General features: G+C 49.4%; 2 protein-coding genes across 6 annotated transcripts; both read right to left on the bottom strand.

Moving 5' to 3' along the window:
• Positions 1-719: 719 nt before the first annotated feature.
• On the bottom strand, positions 720-11190 carry S100A16 (S100 calcium binding protein A16). Of its 4 annotated transcripts, XM_044673809.1 has the most exons (4): positions 11070-11190; positions 3294-3354; positions 1919-2091; positions 720-1459 (listed from the first exon to the last, which is right to left on the bottom strand). In XM_044673809.1, exons 3-4 carry the CDS (start codon positions 2072-2074, stop codon positions 1301-1303), a joined length of 315 nt encoding a protein of 104 aa, XP_044529744.1. In that variant the 5' UTR covers positions 2075-2091; positions 3294-3354; positions 11070-11190; the 3' UTR covers positions 720-1300. The 4 variants fall into 4 exon arrangements, with proteins under 4 accessions (XP_044529744.1, XP_044529743.1, XP_044529745.1 ...); XM_044673808.1 differs by lacking the exon at positions 3294-3354; XM_044673810.1 differs by lacking the exon at positions 11070-11190 and having other exon boundaries at positions 3294-3707.
• A 1272-nt stretch (positions 11191-12462) lies between these two features.
• S100A14 (S100 calcium binding protein A14) lies at positions 12463-15845 on the bottom strand. Of its 2 annotated transcripts, none has more exons than XM_044673126.1 (4): positions 15196-15845; positions 14571-14699; positions 13526-13663; positions 12463-13251 (listed from the first exon to the last, which is right to left on the bottom strand). In XM_044673126.1, the coding sequence occupies exons 2-4, from the start codon at positions 14598-14600 to the stop codon at positions 13114-13116; spliced, it is 306 nt and encodes a 101-aa protein (XP_044529061.1). In that variant the 5' UTR covers positions 14601-14699; positions 15196-15845; the 3' UTR covers positions 12463-13113. The 2 variants fall into 2 exon arrangements, with proteins under 2 accessions (XP_044529061.1, XP_044529060.1); XM_044673125.1 differs by having other exon boundaries at positions 13526-13672; positions 15196-15843.
• Between the last annotated feature and the right edge of the window lie 591 nt (positions 15846-16436).

Genomic DNA, 16436 nt, shown 5'->3' with positions numbered 1-16436 from the left:
AGGTCATTCTAGGCATCCTCCTACCTCTGTTCTCATTCCTGATCTAGAAGACCCCATTGCATCTCACTTAAAAGTATAGATCTTCCCCCTTTGGAAAGAAAGGGGAGTAACAGAGAGGAGTTGCAGTTAGGAACGGAGAATGGAAGTGGGACAACTGTTTAAGAGATGAGAAAGGCAAGTATGGTTTCTTGGTTCTGTCACTAACTCCATGGGCCTCTATTCCTCATCTGTTAAATGGGGATAATGCCTGCCATGCCCAGTTCCCAGGATGGTTGTGGGAATTAGATGGGAGCAGATAAAAGTGTTTGGGGAAATATGAAGTGCTATGGGAGGAGTGCAAGAGCTTCTCTCCATTTAGGGCACAAAATGTAAGTTCTTGAGGTAAGAAATTGTTTTATTTTGCTTTACATCTTTGCATTTATTCCCCAGCCCAGAGAACAGTGCCTGACATATAGTAAATCCTTAATAAATGTTGGTTGAAAGAATCAATGAATGAATAAATGTCTCACCTTAGGGCCTAAGGCATATGCTAAAATCAAGAATTTCTGATTCCTTCTTCAACTCTTCACCAATCAATCAATCATTCTACATTTATTAAGCACCTACTAAGTGCTAGGCACTGATCTCTCCGATGATCCTTCAGTTTCTTATCTCTCAGAGCTTCCTCCTTGGTCCTGTGTTCAGGAATTCAGGTACCTTAATGATGAGAGGAGTTGAACCAAGAGGAAGTAAGGAGATTTAATGAGTGACACAAGCGTACCAGGGTGAGAAGGGGTTTAGACTCCAAATCCAGCTTTTATTGCAGAATGGAAGGGGAAAGGGGGTGAGACAGGAGCCCTTGCTAGGGTCCTTAATAGACCATGGGACAGAGAGTTCCCCCCCCCCCCAGCCAGGTTTTGTTTTGTTTTTTGTCCCTACTTCACTAGGGACAGAGGGTTTGAGAATGAGTTGATGCTGCTGGCACCCAAGATGCCACAAGTCATCAAAGCCTCCCAACCCAGGGCGATGCCAGAGGACAAGCCCCAGAGACTGCTTCAGCTCAAGAAGACTAGGGAAAGGAGGGGAGGAGGTGGACAGGGGGCAAAGGGGAAGGGACCCTGAGACGCCCCACGGGGGTCCCCGATATCTCACCCTCCCCCAGTTCATTAGAGATGGGAAGAGCAGTCCATGGGGAGAAGGAAAAGGTGAGAAAGAGCAGGGCCTGGAAGAAGGCTGGAGCCTAAAGGATGAAGTTCAAGGCCAGAAGGCCGCAGTTTGACAGGGAGGGGAAGGAGAGGTTCCGGAGGAGAAAGAAGGGCTGCTAGCCACTGCTTTGCTGCTCCTGCTGGCGTATGAGGTTGGCGATTGGGCAGGTGATCCCACCTATCAAGGTCCAATATTCATCAAAGCTGATGCGCCCGTCATGGTTGGCATCCAGGTTCTGAATGAGCTTGTCAGCTGCCTTCCTGTTGCTGGTGTCCTGGGAGGGAGGCAATGGTCAGTAAGGCCAGGGAGGAGTCCGTGGGGATTGGGGGCAGGCTGGGCGGCCGAGAGGAGAGCCCAGAGCTGGAGGCAGGGGGACTTAGGGGAAAGGGCACTGGGCTGGAGTCAGAGGACACCGGGGTTCAAACGCCACCTCTTAACATTTACCATCTGCATGCCCTTCACTGAGGTCCCTCCCTGAGCCTCGGTTTCCTTCTCCATAACATGGGAGGGCTTGAGGGTCCCTTCTGGCTCTAAATCTCTGACTAGGACCCAATTGAGGCGGCAAGTCACATACCACCTCCCTCCCCGCCCCTTTCCCCCTTAGAGATTTCAAAACAAAAGAAGGTCTGTCCACCAGCTCCACCCCAGGCCTCCCGGGCATGCAGCCCACAGCCCAGTGGGACTTTTCCCTCGGGGTGGAGGTGGGGGTCCGGAAAGGGGTTCAATCCCTTACTGTCAGCATGTGGTTGAGTTCTTTCTGCAGCATTTTTCGGAAACTGCTTTTGCTGATCTTGTTCCGAACCAGACTGTGCTTGGATACGTATTTGTAGAAGTTGACCACCAGGACTTGGATTGCCTGTTCCAGCTCTGTGTAGCATTCCTCGGCCATCTCACCTGCTCAGGGCTCTAAAGGAAAAGCAGCGGGCATTAAGGAAAGGAACTCGGCCCCAGCCCACCAGCCCCAGCCCTGGGAGACGGAGGAAGAGGTAAGGGAGAGCTCCTCAGGCCCTGGGAAAAGAGGGGAGGGTGGGTGGAGGGGCTCCGATCTGGAATGAGAGCTATGGAGCTCCCCCATTCCAGGTGTTTCCACCATCCAACCGCCCAGACAGGTTCTCCCGGTCCCTCCCCAGCCTCAGGCCCAAGGCTAGGAGCGCAGCAGAACCCCAACTGGGAGAGAGGCTTCCGTGGGAAGAGAGACGGATTCTAATTGCCAGCCCCTCCCAGCCCCACACCCTGGGCCCTCCCAGGTGTCCCCTGTCCCCTCCCACCCACACCTTAGGTGAAAGGGGGGGCAGATACAGAGAGACCCTCTCCCCATTTTTCTTCCAGCCCAAATTCTGAATGGAGTAACTTTCCCAACTGGCACACACCTTCTAGGATTAATAGAAACCCTCTCTTCCCCTCATCTGCATCCAGAGTGGAACAATCTTCCCCCAAACTCTACACACACCCCACACCCGCACTCCGTGGGCCACTGGGGCAAAGTGCCCAAGCATTGTGGCCGCAGCGGCAGCCAGCAGCAGCTGGATCTCTAAGGCCCTTTCCAGCTAGTCAGGCCACGACCCACACCCCAGTGTACCCCATGGCCCAGGCTCACGCAGAATCCCAGCCCTAGAAGGGGTCCCCCCTGGCCCGTACCTGAGCAGCAACCCCCAACAAGTGGTTTTCCAATGTCTTCGAGAAGACCTCCAGCCCAGAGATCCTGCCTATCTCCTTCTGCAACCCCCTCCCCGCCTGCCCAGGCTCCCGACTCCCCGCCCAGGCCCTAGTTCTGGGAATCCTCTCGTTCCTCGAAACGGAGCCAAGCTCTTTCTCCAGACCCAATCCGTCCGCTCCCGGGCTGGGCACACCCTGCCTTGGCCACTCGGCTCCTCCAGCTGCTCTAGGACATCACTGGCAAGCCATCCCAGTTCTGCTCCCTCCCCACAGCCCAGAGTGCAGGATGTACGCACTTCCCAACCCCAGAGAGCCTCCTGAATAACAGGATGTGAGGGAAGGTGTAGCCAGGGGGATGGAGGGGGGCAGCCTCGATGTGCTCCGTGATTCACCACCACCCATGCCCAAGTGAATCCAAGCCTTCAGGACAAGCCCACAGAATAACAACCCACGTTTCTGGCAGGTCTGCAAAGTGCTTTGGACAGATCAGCTCCTTTGAGCCCCACGTCGACCCTGTGAGGGACAGACCAACATCATTATTCTCCCCTTTTTTACAAACAAGGAAACTGAGGCAAAGAAAGGTCGTGCGTGGGGTTAAACAGTAACTGTTGGGGCAGGATCTGAATTCAAATCTTCCTCACTCCCAAGTCTAGCACTCTACCCACTAGGCCACAGTCCTATCCCACCTCTCCGTTACTTGGAAAGAAATCATAATAACAATTATTAACAGTAATAACTGCAACAAATGCTATTTCTAGAGCACTCAAAGGTTTATAGAGTGCTTTCCTCACAACTGCTCTATGCAAATGCCCATTTAGACTCCTGTTTTTCACTTCCCTGTTATATATTGTCTCCTGTTCGAATGCAAGCTCCTTGAGGGCACAGACTGGCTTTCTTCATGTCTATATTCATGTACACATAATAAACATTTAATAAATGCTCGTCGCCTGCCTTCAAGTGTTGTTATTCCCCTTTTACAGCTAAGGAAACTGAGGAACAGAAAAGGTAAGTAATTTGTCCAGTCATATATTTAATACACCTTAGAGGAGTTTTTATTTGCACTCCTTTTTTCTCATTCTAGATGAGTTAAGAAGGTGCAGATGAGAGGCAGCCAGGTGGTTCAGTGGATAGAAAGCCAGTCCTAGAAATAGGAAGTCCTGAGTTTGAATGTGGCCTCAGACCCTTACTAGCTGTGTGACTCTTGCCTGCCTAGCCGTTATTGTTCTTCTGTCCTGGAACCAATACTTAGTATCCATTCTACCACATAAGGTAGGGGTTTAAAAAAAAAAAAAAAAAGTCCAGACTAGTAGATTGAGGATGCTCCAAGGCCTAAAGGCCCATCCTTACCTGCTACCCCTTCTCCAAGATCTGCCCGAAAACTAAGACAGGAGACACCAGTTTCCAGATGCTCTGATCAGGACCTTTCCTGCTTCCTGAATATCTATGTACTAATGAGGTCCTCTTCCTGGCCCTCGTGCCTGCTTTTAGATAATCAAATCACCATTACTGTCCAGTGTAAGCCTGTTGATTTGCTCCCAATGCTGGGTAGGGAGAAAAATAGGGCTTTGAGCTAGGATGAAAGCTCAGAGGTAAAGCTCTCCTGGAATCTTCACTCTCCTCCAGCCCGCAGGCCTCACACATTCCTGCTTCCTTGGTTTTCCTTATGCCAACAGCAACCATTTTTTCCAATCTAAAACTTGGGACACAAAATCTGACAGAAGATATGTTGCAGAACCCTCTATGATCTCATCAGTTCCCATGAGTTCGATGATTATCTCTATACCGATGATTCCCAGATCTTTATTTCCAGCCCTAGTCTCCTGATCTCCAGGATCATATCACTAACTGCCAATTAGACATTTCCAATTATATGTCCTGGAAATATATCCTGGACTCAACATATTTTTAACACAGCATTCAATAGTTTGAATCCAACATGTCCAAAACATAACTAAATTATCTTTAAAAAAAAAAAAAACTTTCCCCTCAGACTAACTATCCTATTTCTGTCAAAGTCACCATCATCCTCATTACCCAAGTTGGCAGCTTCTACGTCATCACCAGCTAGTCAATGCCTGATTCAGTCCCTCTACAGCAACTGATTTGCCAGGACTTATGGATTCTACCTCTACCCCTCTCTCTCGCATCTGTCCCTTTCCCTCCATTCCTACCACAACCACTATTGGAGAGATTCTCATCACCTCCCATCTAGACTAATGAAATTAGTCTCCTGACTAATATATTTCCTTACCCCAAATTTCTTCTCTCCAATTCATCCTTCATATAACTGCCAAAGATATATTGCTAAAAGATCAGTCACTTCCTTGCTTAAAAAGGTCCAGTGGGGGGCAGCTGGGTAGCTCAGTGGATTGAGAGCCAGGCCTAGAGATGGGAGGTTCTGGGTTCAAATTTGGCCCCAGACACTTCCCAGCTGTGTGACCCTGGGCAAGTCACTTGACCCCCATTGCCTACCCTTACCACTCTTCTGCCTTGGAGCCAATACACAGTATTGACTCCAAGATGGAAGGTAAGGGTTAAAAAAAAAAAAAAAAAAAAAAAGCTCCAGTGGAGGGGGCAGCTAGGAGACTCAGTGGACTGAGAGCCAGGTCTAGAAATAGTAAGGTCCAGGGTTCAAATCTGGCCTCAGATACTTCCTAGCTGTGTGACCCTGGGCAAGACACTTAACCTTCATTGCCTCACCCTTACTGCTCTTCTGCCTTAGAACCAATACACAATATTGATTCTAAGAGAGAAAGTAAAGGTTTTAAAAAAGAAGAAAAAAGCTCCAGTGGCTCCCTACTGCCTTTAGGGAGAAAAAACAAACTCTTATTAATACTCTCCACAATCTGGCTCTAGCCTATTTTTCCATTATTCCCCTTCACAAATTCTTGCTCTTTCTCACACACAACATTCTCTACATCATTTCCTCCCTCCATTTTTTGCCTAGGCTATCCCCTATGCCTAGGATACCCTCTCTTTACACCTCCATCTTTTAGAATCCTTAACTCCCTTCATCTCTTACAAGCCCTTTCCTGATCCTCCCCTAGCTGCTAAGGTTCAATCCATTCAGTTGGGTCCAATTCTTCATAACCCCACTTGAGATTGTCTAGGCAAAGATACTGAAGTGGTTTGCCATTTTCTTCTCCAGCTCATTTTACAGAGGAGGAAACTGAGGCAAACAGGATAAATTATCTTGCCCAGAGATACATAGCTAGTAAGTATCTGAGCCAGATTTTAACTCAGAAAGATGAATCTTCCTGACTAGGCCTGGTATTCTATCTACTGTGCCACCTAGATACCCCTCTAACTGCTAATGCTGCCTCCCAAATGAATTTTTATTTACTTTGTACATATCTTATTATATCCCTGTAGAAAATGTTAATTCTTAAAGACAAAATTTATTTCATTATCTTTGAATTGCCAACATTTAGCATGATACATAGCACATAACAAATAAATATCTCATGTTTGTTAAGTGATTGATTAAAAGTAAATACGAGGGGGGGGGCAGCTGGATAACTCAATGAATTGAGAGCCAGGCCTAGAGATGGGAAGTCCTAGGTTCAAATCTGGCCTCAGACACTTCCGAGCTGTGTGACCTTGGGCAAGTCACTTGACCCCCCCATTGCCTACCCTTACCACTCTTCTGCCTTGGAGCCATAGACAGTATTGACTCCAAGATGGAAGTTAAGGGTTTAAAAAAAAATTGGGGGAAGGAGGGCACCAGCTAAGTGGTTCAGTGGATTTAGAGCCAGGCCCAGAGATGAAGAGGTTCTGGGTTCAAATTTGGTCTCAAACACTTCCCAGCTGCGTGACCCTGGGCAAGTCACTTAACCCTCATTCCCTGACTTTACTACTCTTCTGCCTTGAAACTAATGCGTAGTATTGATTCTAAGACAGAAGGTAAGGGTTTTTAAAAATAATGTTTTAAAGTTAATATGTTTTCTTTTCTTGAGCCTGTCCCAGAAAAGTGAGGATGTATATAGTCAAGGTACTCCTCAAGCCATTCTCCTAGACTGGTATCTCCTAACCCTTAAGCTTTTTTTTTTTTTTTTTTCCTACCTAACTGAATACCACCCCAGCCCACAGTGATCCTGTTTCCCCTGTTCTGAACTCCTGTGGTATTTCTTTTCCAGGACACTACTCCTACATTAGTAAGTTAGTAACGTGCACTGTCTTGTCTCCCCAGCTAGGTCAGAAACTCCTTGAAAGCAGGAACTGTGATGTATTCCTCAGGCTTAGCACAGTGCCCCCGTAAAGTAGAGGTGTTTGTTAAATAGCTAATTATGCCCCTATCCCCCACTCCCCTCTCCCACCCAAGTCCTGACCACCAGTGTTCCAGGTCCTAGGTAGGCATTCTGGGACCTGACAAGAGCTTATGGGCATCAATGCTTTAGTGGAATTTAAGGAAGAAGATGTAGGGGGGGGAGGGAGGAGGAAAGGGCAGCCAGGGGCTTTCCTGTGTCTATTAGGATCTTATTTTTCTTGGAGCAGAGAATGTGAAACTAGAAATCTTAGAGATCACCTCATCCAACCCACCTATTTATAGATAATTGTAGGTAATTGAGGCCCAGAGAAGAGTTAAGTAAATTGCCCAATAGTCACACGAATGAAGAACCATAGAACAAAGATTTGAAGTCAGATTCTCTGACGTGCTCCTTCCATTATGCCTTCACTACCTCCATCAAGCCTCAGCTCATATGGCCCTTCTTCCATAAAGTTTTTTTCTGACCCCTGCAGTCAGAAGCAACTGTCCTTCCTTTGACACGTGTTCTTATCATGTTACAGTGGTAACAAATTCATATGGCCATGTGTCATCCCTCCTACTAGACTGGAACCCTGAGGTCAGGAACCTTGGCTTACTCATCTCTGTCATATACTCACACATGCCCCTACCCCAAACAGAGTGTTCTCCACCCAGTAGAAAAAATAGAACAGAATAAAAATAAATGTTTGTTGGAAGAAATTAAACTGAATTGAACCCCTCTTCTTCCATTTTCTTCCTTAGCACACTGACCTGAATTGCAGTCCCTGGACCCTGAACAAATATCTCACTTTATTTACTGAACACATAAGTTATTTGAGTTTTCCCAGGTCTGGTAGCTCCTTCCTACAAATTCTTAGGGGCTGAATTATTGTAGGAAAGAAGATGGGCTAAGAGATGAATGTAAAGGGGCACCTGGGTGGCTCAGTGGATTGAGAGCCAGGCCTAGAGATGGGAGGTCCTAGGTTCAAATCTGGCCTCAGACATTTCCTAACTGTGTGACCCTGGGCAAGTCACTAAACCCCCATTGCCTAGCCCTTACCACTCTTCTGCCTTGGAGACAGTACACAGTATTGACTCCAAGATGGAAGTTAAGAGTTTAAAAAAAAAAAGAGATGAATGTAAATTTAGGGGTACAGAGGGTACTGGAGAGGACTAGGAAGAGTTCAGTGTGTGACAGAGGAAAATCTCAAAGGACATTTTCATTGTTTGCCCTTCTCCTGAACAGACAGAGATCAGCCTAGCCTGTGCCCCTTGGAGCATAATCCTGAGGCCTTTGGAAGTTGTGCCTTCCTGGGGGGTTGAGGGCCAAACCTGTTCCCCAAAGGGTCTAAGGACTAGGGTGAAGTAGGTAATCACCACATGAGAAAACCATCAGAAAGACTTAAATCCCACCGGATAGGGGTCCCAGGCTTCAGAGAACATCCCACCTTCATCATAGAGCTAAGTGCCAAAGAGAAGAGACAGAGAAAGGAAGGAGCTGGGGGTAGTGGGGCACACTAGTTTATCACATGTTGTCCCTGTTTCATCTACTCCCCCACCCTACTCCACCTACTTCCCAACCACCCTTTCCTTCCTGATGGTATTTCTTTAAGCAGAGGAATCTTGCTCTGTTCTTCCCAAGGCTGCCCAGCAACAAAGCTAAAGGAAGGCAAGAATTGTGGGGAGGAGGGGAGGTGCTGAAAAATCTGGTTCTTCTGTCTCCACCTGGTCTCTGGGCAATGCTAGGAAGCCATTTTCCTAGGGTTGCCCCCCTCTTTATACCTCAGTTCTCAAGCACTGCTCATAACACCCACCCCAATCTACTCCACCCTTCTGCTTCTTATGTGAGATGGGCATCCCAAGAGATACCATCTGAAAAAAAAAATGCCTAGAGATCCTCAGAGAGCGGAGACACATGCAAGGCATCATTACCTTCTCTTTTCCCCCTGGGGATGGCAGACTGGCTTTGCCACTCAGCCCATCCCTAACCACCCCCATTCACCAGCCCACAGCCTCCCTCTCCCATTCCTCTGCCTCCCCCGCTTTAACTGCTGACCCCACCCTCCTGCTGCTTCCACCCCCTTCTGGGGAGTCCTAAAGCAGAGCAGGTCAGGGAAGAGGATGTCCAGGTTATTCATAAAACCCAGGGTGTATCCAGCATGGACTTTGCTATTTGCTGGGGTCTCTAGTGTTTACTTAGATAGAGGAGGAAACAGAAAACGTGTTGAGAGTTAGGAGGGCAGGACAATGTAGAGTTTAGGAATATAATCCTTTTCCCAATTCAGCAATCTCTCCACGTGGACAGAGAAGCCTGAGTAAAAGATCTCTCGTCTGGGGGTTCTCAACCCCTCAAGACAGTCGTTGCCGTCCCCCAGGCTGATTCACCTGTGTGCAATGAGCTACCCCTGATCCCTCTCCTGCCCCTCCTACAGGGTTTACTGCCCCACCCCAAGGCTTGCTGACTTTTCCGAAAAAAGACCAAATTACCCCCCCTGACACCATCTCTCTGGAACTCCTCCTAATCCCCTAATCTCTTTCCCTCCCTTCCCTTCTTACCTGGCTAGGCTCTTGCCAGATGCACTCTTGACCCTTGGGCCCCTTCCCACTCCACCCAGAAACACCAGTTTTCAACAATGCCCCTAACTTGTTCCTCCAAACGCTATCTCACATTTATTCCCCACCATTCAGTCCTTCCCCTCCTACCTGTGCCAGCTCACCTCATTCACTCGCCTCTCTAAGACACCTGTGGCACATTCAGAGGTGCCTTGGCCTGCCCTCCTACAGGCCCCTCCTCTCCCATATCCACTCCACCCTTACTCAGTTTTCACTCTAAGTCTTAAAGTCAAATTCTTCTCCATTCCTCCAAGAACTGGGATGTGCCCTCCAGCCCCTGGCCTTCTCAGACCCTAGTGTACACCTACCATCAACTCCTCCTTCCACCTCCCTACTCTGCCTACCTTGGGATTTTTGTCATTTAGTCCCTCATATAGAGGGACTACTACATAAGGAGAGGCCATCATTCATTCATTCATTCATTCATCCATTCATTCATCCATCCATCCATCCATCCATCCATCCATTCATCCATTCATTCTTTCTTTCTTAAAGGCTAACTTTCCATCTTGGTAACAATTCTATCTTACTTTCTGTCTAAGTAACAATTCTTAGGAAAGAAGGGCTAGGCAAATGGAGTTAAGTAATTTGCCCAGGGTCACATAGCTAAGAAGTGTCTGAGGCCAGATTTGAACCCAGGTCCTCCCAGCTCCAGGCCTGGCACTCTTAGCCACTGAGCTGCCCCAAACCCTAGACTCTAGGATTCTAAAGTCCCTCTATTACATCCAAGGTACCCCCAGTTCCTGGATGGGTTGAGAGAACATTATCCGATGCTGAGCTGTACAGGTGTGTCCCCACCATGCAGAGTGGTTCAAGCTGAGACTTGTTTCCTTCCCCAGGTGAAGAAGTCCTAGCTGTTCTTTCCCCCCTTTCCCCCCTGGCTATCCTGTTCTCTTGCATCTCCTCCTATCACCACTCCCTTAATGTTTGCCTGCAGTAGGCCCCACTCTTTGAATTCTGCTCATCTCAACCCAATAAATAATTAGGCCCATACCCAAGGAGTTTGGGGGATTGTGAAGGGGTAACACTTGCTTTTATTGTATTTGTTCATGCTTTTTCCTCTCCCCAGAGTAGGCACTGAGGCCTCCTGATCACTGACCCTGTCTACTGAGGATGGATCTGGTCTGCCTGGGCATGGGGTCCTCCCACCCGCCTGCTCCACCAGTAACCTCGCCTCTGCCCCTTGGCAATGCCTCCCTTCTAGGCCAAAAGTGGCCCTCCCAAAATAAATTATTAACTAACTTCCCTCCCGGCTGGCTCCTCTCACCCCCCACCTCAACCACCCAGCTCTCCCCTTAGCCGCTTCTCTGTTGCTTCCTCCCTAACTCCTTCCCTTCTTCCTCTGGCCCTGAGGATTTCCGAGTCTCACCTGCCTCCTCGAGTCCTCCTCCGGCGGGTCTCTCCGGCCTGGCTTCAGGTACTGACTGCCAAGTAGCTCCTGAACCTGCCCAGACTCCTCCCTGACTTCTTCCCAAAGTCTCCCCTAACTCCCTCCCTGATTTGCCTGACTGAGCTGGCTGAGTGGGGATATAAAGAGACTTAGCTCAATCTTTACCTGGCTGTGGGGTTGGGCCCTAGTTAAAGAGACACACACACACACACCTCTTTCCCCCACCCCTCCAAAAGGGTGTGCCAGAGAGGCTGGCTTTCCCCCAACTTCCCCACCTTCTTAGTCCTTTCCTGAAGTTACAGAGAAAGGGGCTGTCATCAGCTGCCACATGGCTCACCTGGGTCAATGAGAGGACTAGTTTCAGGGGCTATAACTCACCCTTGCAGACAGACCAGTTAATATACCAGCCCAGCCCAGCCCAGCCCAGCCTTGGGCAGGACAGGGACCCAGACTAGCCCTTACATTCCATACCTAAAGCTGAATTCCTTTAGGCCTTAGCCTTCCTGATTGTTTAGTCAGAGAGCAACAGAACCTCTGGAGTCTTGCATTCTGGACCCAACTGGGGATCAACCTAGTCCCCACTTCTCAAAATCCAGGTCTTCCTTCCACTAAGGGGCCCGTGCATTCCCACCCCTTTCCTAGACAATTCCTTTCCTTTATTGTTCCCCCTGGAAACCAAGCCATTGGGATGGGATAGCTAGGCTCCTTCACTCCCCCTACCACACCTAGCCTCCCCAGGACCCAAGAGGAGTAACTGTGGTATTTGGGAAAAGATACAGTTTCTGGAGTTAGGAGACATAGGTTAAATCCTGGCTCTCCCACTAACAAGCTGTGTGACCTTAGGTAAGTCAGTTAACATCTCTGCAGCTATTTTCTTATTGCCAAAATGGAAATAATAATACATCTACTATCCATCTTACAGGATTATTGGACCACATGAGATAGATAATGTATGTAAAGTGCTTTGTAAACTGTAAAGCACTATATATATATATATACATATGGATATATATACATATGGATATATATATATATATACATATGCATAGATGGATATATTTGTATGTTTGTGTGTATGTGTTATTATCCAGGAAAACAGGGACTGCCAGATTATGCAGCAATACCCCCTCAACAAATATCATATAGAGGACTCCCAGACAAAATAGGAAAGCAAATATCCCACTGTCTAGTCCAGGAGCCATCCAAGTTTAGCCTTAAAAGAATAAACTGATACTCATTAACTTCTACCACTTACTACTCCTAGTTGCCCATCACTAACATCCACACCCCACCATGAGGCTTCAGACCCACTCTCCCTCCAAGATCCCCAGGAGTTTTGAATCACACGTCACCATATTTCTTTTATCTCTCTTTTTTTTTTATTAAATCAAACGATACAAAACAACCATCATTCCAAAATGCCCAAAGCACCAAGCCCCCTCACCCTCAAAATCACACCCTCCCTAATCCCAGCCCAACCACTGTCCCCTCGACTGATGCTGTTTCTGAAGGGACAAAACCCTAAAAAGGTTAAGGTCCCTTGAATTTATGTGTGGAAGAGGAGAGGGAGGGAAAGGAGGAAAGGAGGAGAAAGAAAGGGACCTGTCTGGCTGGATAGTTACACTTCAGAATGGGGTGAGGGCCAGAAGTTCATTTAGCACCAAATATCCTATCTCTTGCCCCCATGCCTGTCTCTCCCTTAGTCAATTCAGGTCCCAGGCCCCTTCTGAATGCCCTCTCTGCTCTAGTTCATGCCACCATTATCCCTACAAATCTGACCCTCCACCTTGGTTCCCCTTCTATACCTCCTACTGTGTGGGGACCCCCAATTCCACCTCCCAAAACCCTATGGAGCTATTAAATGCTCCATTAGGAGAGGAAGGTATACGCAAAGCCTTGGGGAGAAGGTGGGGAACAGGGTGGGGAGTTAGGGAAGAAGAGAGAAACTTTTATTTTTATGTTTACACAGTCTCTGGGGGGGGAGGCCTTCCCAAGATTCCTGGTTAGCGCTGGGGGAGGAGGCTCAGTTTCCCCTGTTCACGTTTTCTAGTTTCACACTCTTGGCGGCTTCTCCGATTAGTTCCCAGAAACTCCCAAACTCTAACTTGGAGTCGTTGCAGCTGCTCAAGTTGGCGATTTTCTCATCCAGCCCACAGCTGCCCTGAGGAAAGATAGGGAGTGGAGCAAAGGGGAGACACCCACAACTCAGAAAGAGTCTCCATCCTAGCCTTCCCACCCCACCCCACTCCACCCCTCCAAAAAAAGAGACAGGGGCCCAAGGGGGGGACCTTTCCCCCAGCCTAGGGAGTAGCTAATCAACCAACAAACCCGAGGCCCTGCTACCCAGAGTTAGCTGGGGAAAAGGAGAAAGGATGGGGAAACTGAGGGACAGAGATTCACAGGAACACAGGGCTCAGATGCCTAGGATTCCATACCGGCATGAGATGGGGCAACTGCTGGGTGACCAGATCCCGAAGCTCAGAAGGTGTCAGTGTCTCCTTCTTCCCTGCTACTGAATACTGATGAAAATTTTTGATGAGGGTTTCGATGGCCCGTTCCACATCACTGAACTCCTGGGCATCCTTAGGATAGGGGCAGCAGAAAACCAAAATCAAATAGGTGTTTCCCAACCCCAGGACCCAGGGTCCCCACAGAACACCCAATTTAGGGAGGGTGTTCTGGTTCTGCCTGAAAATCTCCCTCGCCCACCCTCCAGTGACATTTTTCCTAATTTTAGGCTTATCCATTGGTCCAAATATCTTTTTGCTCTGGAACTTCCTCTTTAATCCTATCCATCCTCACTATACTTTTCCCTCTTTTGGATCTCTTGCTCCAAACCACAGAAACCTACCCAAAGGCCTCCCTACTCTACTGGGTGCCATTTTAGGAAATGCCAACAAGGCAAGAGGGGAGTACAATCCGCTTGGCCCCAGCTTCCAGCCCCTCTTGGTTATCCAGAATCATTCCCCATTTTTCCCCTTTTCCAGGTTTCCTCCTCAGACCCACTACGTGGAAAGCCTTGAGTCGGGTAAACCTGCTTCTCACCCCAACCTCCAACCATTCTCCCAGCCAGGGCAGGTCCCAGCACGTGGGTCCACGTCTGGCTCTGTCTCAGAGGGAAGGCTCTCTAGTGACAGGCTACGTGGGAAAAAGAGAGCAGGTTCCTTCCCTGTCTTTGGGAATTCTAAGCCAAGCTGAAGAGTACAGCAGAGAAAAGGATGGAAAGAGGCAGAAGGAAATCCTAGAGAAGAGGATACAGAGATCAAGAGGGAAGTCAGGGACTTAAAGGAGGGAAGCCTGGGAATCAATGGAAGGGAGGAGAGAGGAGGTCTCCGAGTCGGGGGCCAGGGAAAGGAGTGTGGAAGGGGGGGATTCAAGAAAGGAACTTCAGAAAGGACAAGAAGAAACGGAATAGGGAAGAGGGAGCAGGAGGCTAGCAAGAGCTTCTTGGACAGAAGGCAGGGGAATGAATGAACCAACCTCAGCATTTGCAGAATGACACTGTCCCATGATGACCTGGGTGGGTGAGGGGGCAGGGGGTCACTTCTTGGATATCTGGGAGTATTATCCTATGGCGTGTCCCTGAGGGACCAGTGGTTCATCTTCTGCCTGGCAAATGTGAGCGATCTGATATGAGGGGGAAGCTAAGGATTCCATCTCCCCCTCACCCCACCCACCCACATGACTTTGCCCCTCCCTCCAGGAAGCTGGAAACAGGAGGTGGGGGAGAGGAGAGGGTCAGCGGCAGATCCCCATCACTCCACGCCCACGTGCACCCTTGGGAAAGGCAGGAGTTTCTGTCCTCGCCCCAAAGCCCTCCTCAGCCTTGATGCCCCCGGACCCTGTAATCCTGCCAAGGTGCCACCTCTCCTTTCCCAGCCTGGTCACAAACATGATCCTCATCATGGTGCCCTCCGAGCCTGGGTCCCCCAGTTGGCCAGCCTCCTCCTCCCACAGGCTCCCTCCCCTGGGACCTCATAGGAGTCGAGGTGGGAATGGCATGGGTATCCCTAAAGCACGCCTTCCCTTCGAAGCTCTTCCCCAAGAGCAGCAGGAACAAGAGAGTTAGGAAGAGCCCATTGTGTTGAGGCAGGGGCTCACTTACCTGCTAGGGCTTCTGGGACAGAGACAGGAGGAGTCGGCTCACCTGGCCCAGCCCTTATACCTGGGGGAGTGGAAAGGAGGAGGAGAGGAGAAATGGTGGGGAGGAGGGAGCAAAGAGGGGGAAGGGTTTGCAGTTGGGTTATGCCAGTGGCAGCTGCTCTACAGGCCGGGCTCAGAGCCAGAGGGCCCGCCCCGCTGCGAGGAGGGAGGGACCCAAAAGTCTAGAACCAGGCGAGGCCACCACCCCCCCTGACCCAGACGGGACAGAGAGAGAGGGAGCCTGGGAAACCCATCCAAAGGGTCTTGGGCTATGGCGATGGGGAGGAGAGCTGGAAAGTAGGGTCCAAAGACCAGCCTAGAAAGATTAGGGGGAATGTCAGGGCCCGGGACCCAGAAACCATCGTTGGAAAGGGAGGTTGGGAAGGGGGAGAAATCCCAGGAAATAGGGAAGCTGGGAAAGGAGATGGTCAGTGACAGGTGGCATGGGGATGAGGAAGGGGTTTATGAGTTTGGCCCTCCCTCCAAGAGGCAGGATACAGGAAACGGGGGGAGGGTCGGAGGGAAGAGGGAGAGGGGCAGGGTACAAAGGGTTAGTGAGTGCAGGAAGCTGGGACTCTCTCTCCAGCCTTCCTCGCTTGCTTGGGTCACCCTGCAGCTGATTCCTGACCCGCCGGACTGGGGAGGGGAGAGGAGTCACCCCAGGCTTTGCTGTACTTTCGAGAGCCCGCCCCCACATTGTGTAAATTTGTACAGTCATCTTTTTTTTGGTCTTATCCTGTGATTTCATTGGCGTAGGGCACTCCCTGTGAGGGGACTCCTGACATCTACAAATGAAACTGCTCCGACAAGAGCACTGAAAGTGCCAAAGGCTTTGCCCAGTACCAGGAGGGAAGGTTTAGAGCGTCCCAGCTCCGAGGCTGACTCTCAGCCCAGAATGAATGCCTGTTAAACTTTCATTGTCCCCACGGCAGCCCACTCCCATCTTCTCGGGGGAGGATTCCGGGGTTGGTGAGTGGGAGCCATCTCCAGGGATACATTTTCGGACCTGACATGAATGGCCAATGTGAGAATTTGCATTCTGCTTGACTAGGTCTATTTATGAGGGCTGTTTTAATTGTCCTATTGAAGGAGAGTAAGGGAGAGAGAGGGGGAATGGGAGGGAGAGAGAGAGAGAGAGAGAGAGAGAGAGAGAGAGAGAGAGAGAGAGAGAGAGAGAGAGAGAGAGAGAGAGAGAGAGAGAGA

The sequence above is a fragment of the Gracilinanus agilis genome, chromosome 4, assembly GCF_016433145.1.
Source record: "Gracilinanus agilis isolate LMUSP501 chromosome 4, AgileGrace, whole genome shotgun sequence".
Classification (NCBI taxonomy): domain Eukaryota; kingdom Metazoa; phylum Chordata; class Mammalia; order Didelphimorphia; family Didelphidae; genus Gracilinanus; species Gracilinanus agilis.
Note: the sequence above shows the minus strand (reverse complement) of the source record. Positions and strands in the feature narration are given on the sequence as shown.

Bases quoted from the DNA above. Each gene is read 5' to 3' on its own strand.
- S100A16 (XM_044673809.1), bottom strand. From the start codon at position 2,074: ATGGCCGAGGAATGCTACACAGAGCTGGAACAGGCAATCCAAGTCCTG. The intron at 1,460-1,918 runs GTAAGGGATTGA...CCTCCCTCCCAG, and splicing joins AACTCAACCACATGCTGACA to GACACCAGCAACAGGAAGGC.
- S100A14 (XM_044673125.1), bottom strand. From the start codon at position 14,600: ATGGGACAGTGTCATTCTGCAAATGCTGAG. The intron at 13,673-14,570 runs GTTGGTTCATTC...CCCTATCCTAAG, and splicing joins GTCATTCTGCAAATGCTGAG to GATGCCCAGGAGTTCAGTGA. The intron at 13,252-13,525 runs GTATGGAATCCT...ATCTTTCCTCAG, and splicing joins AGTTGCCCCATCTCATGCCG to GGCAGCTGTGGGCTGGATGA.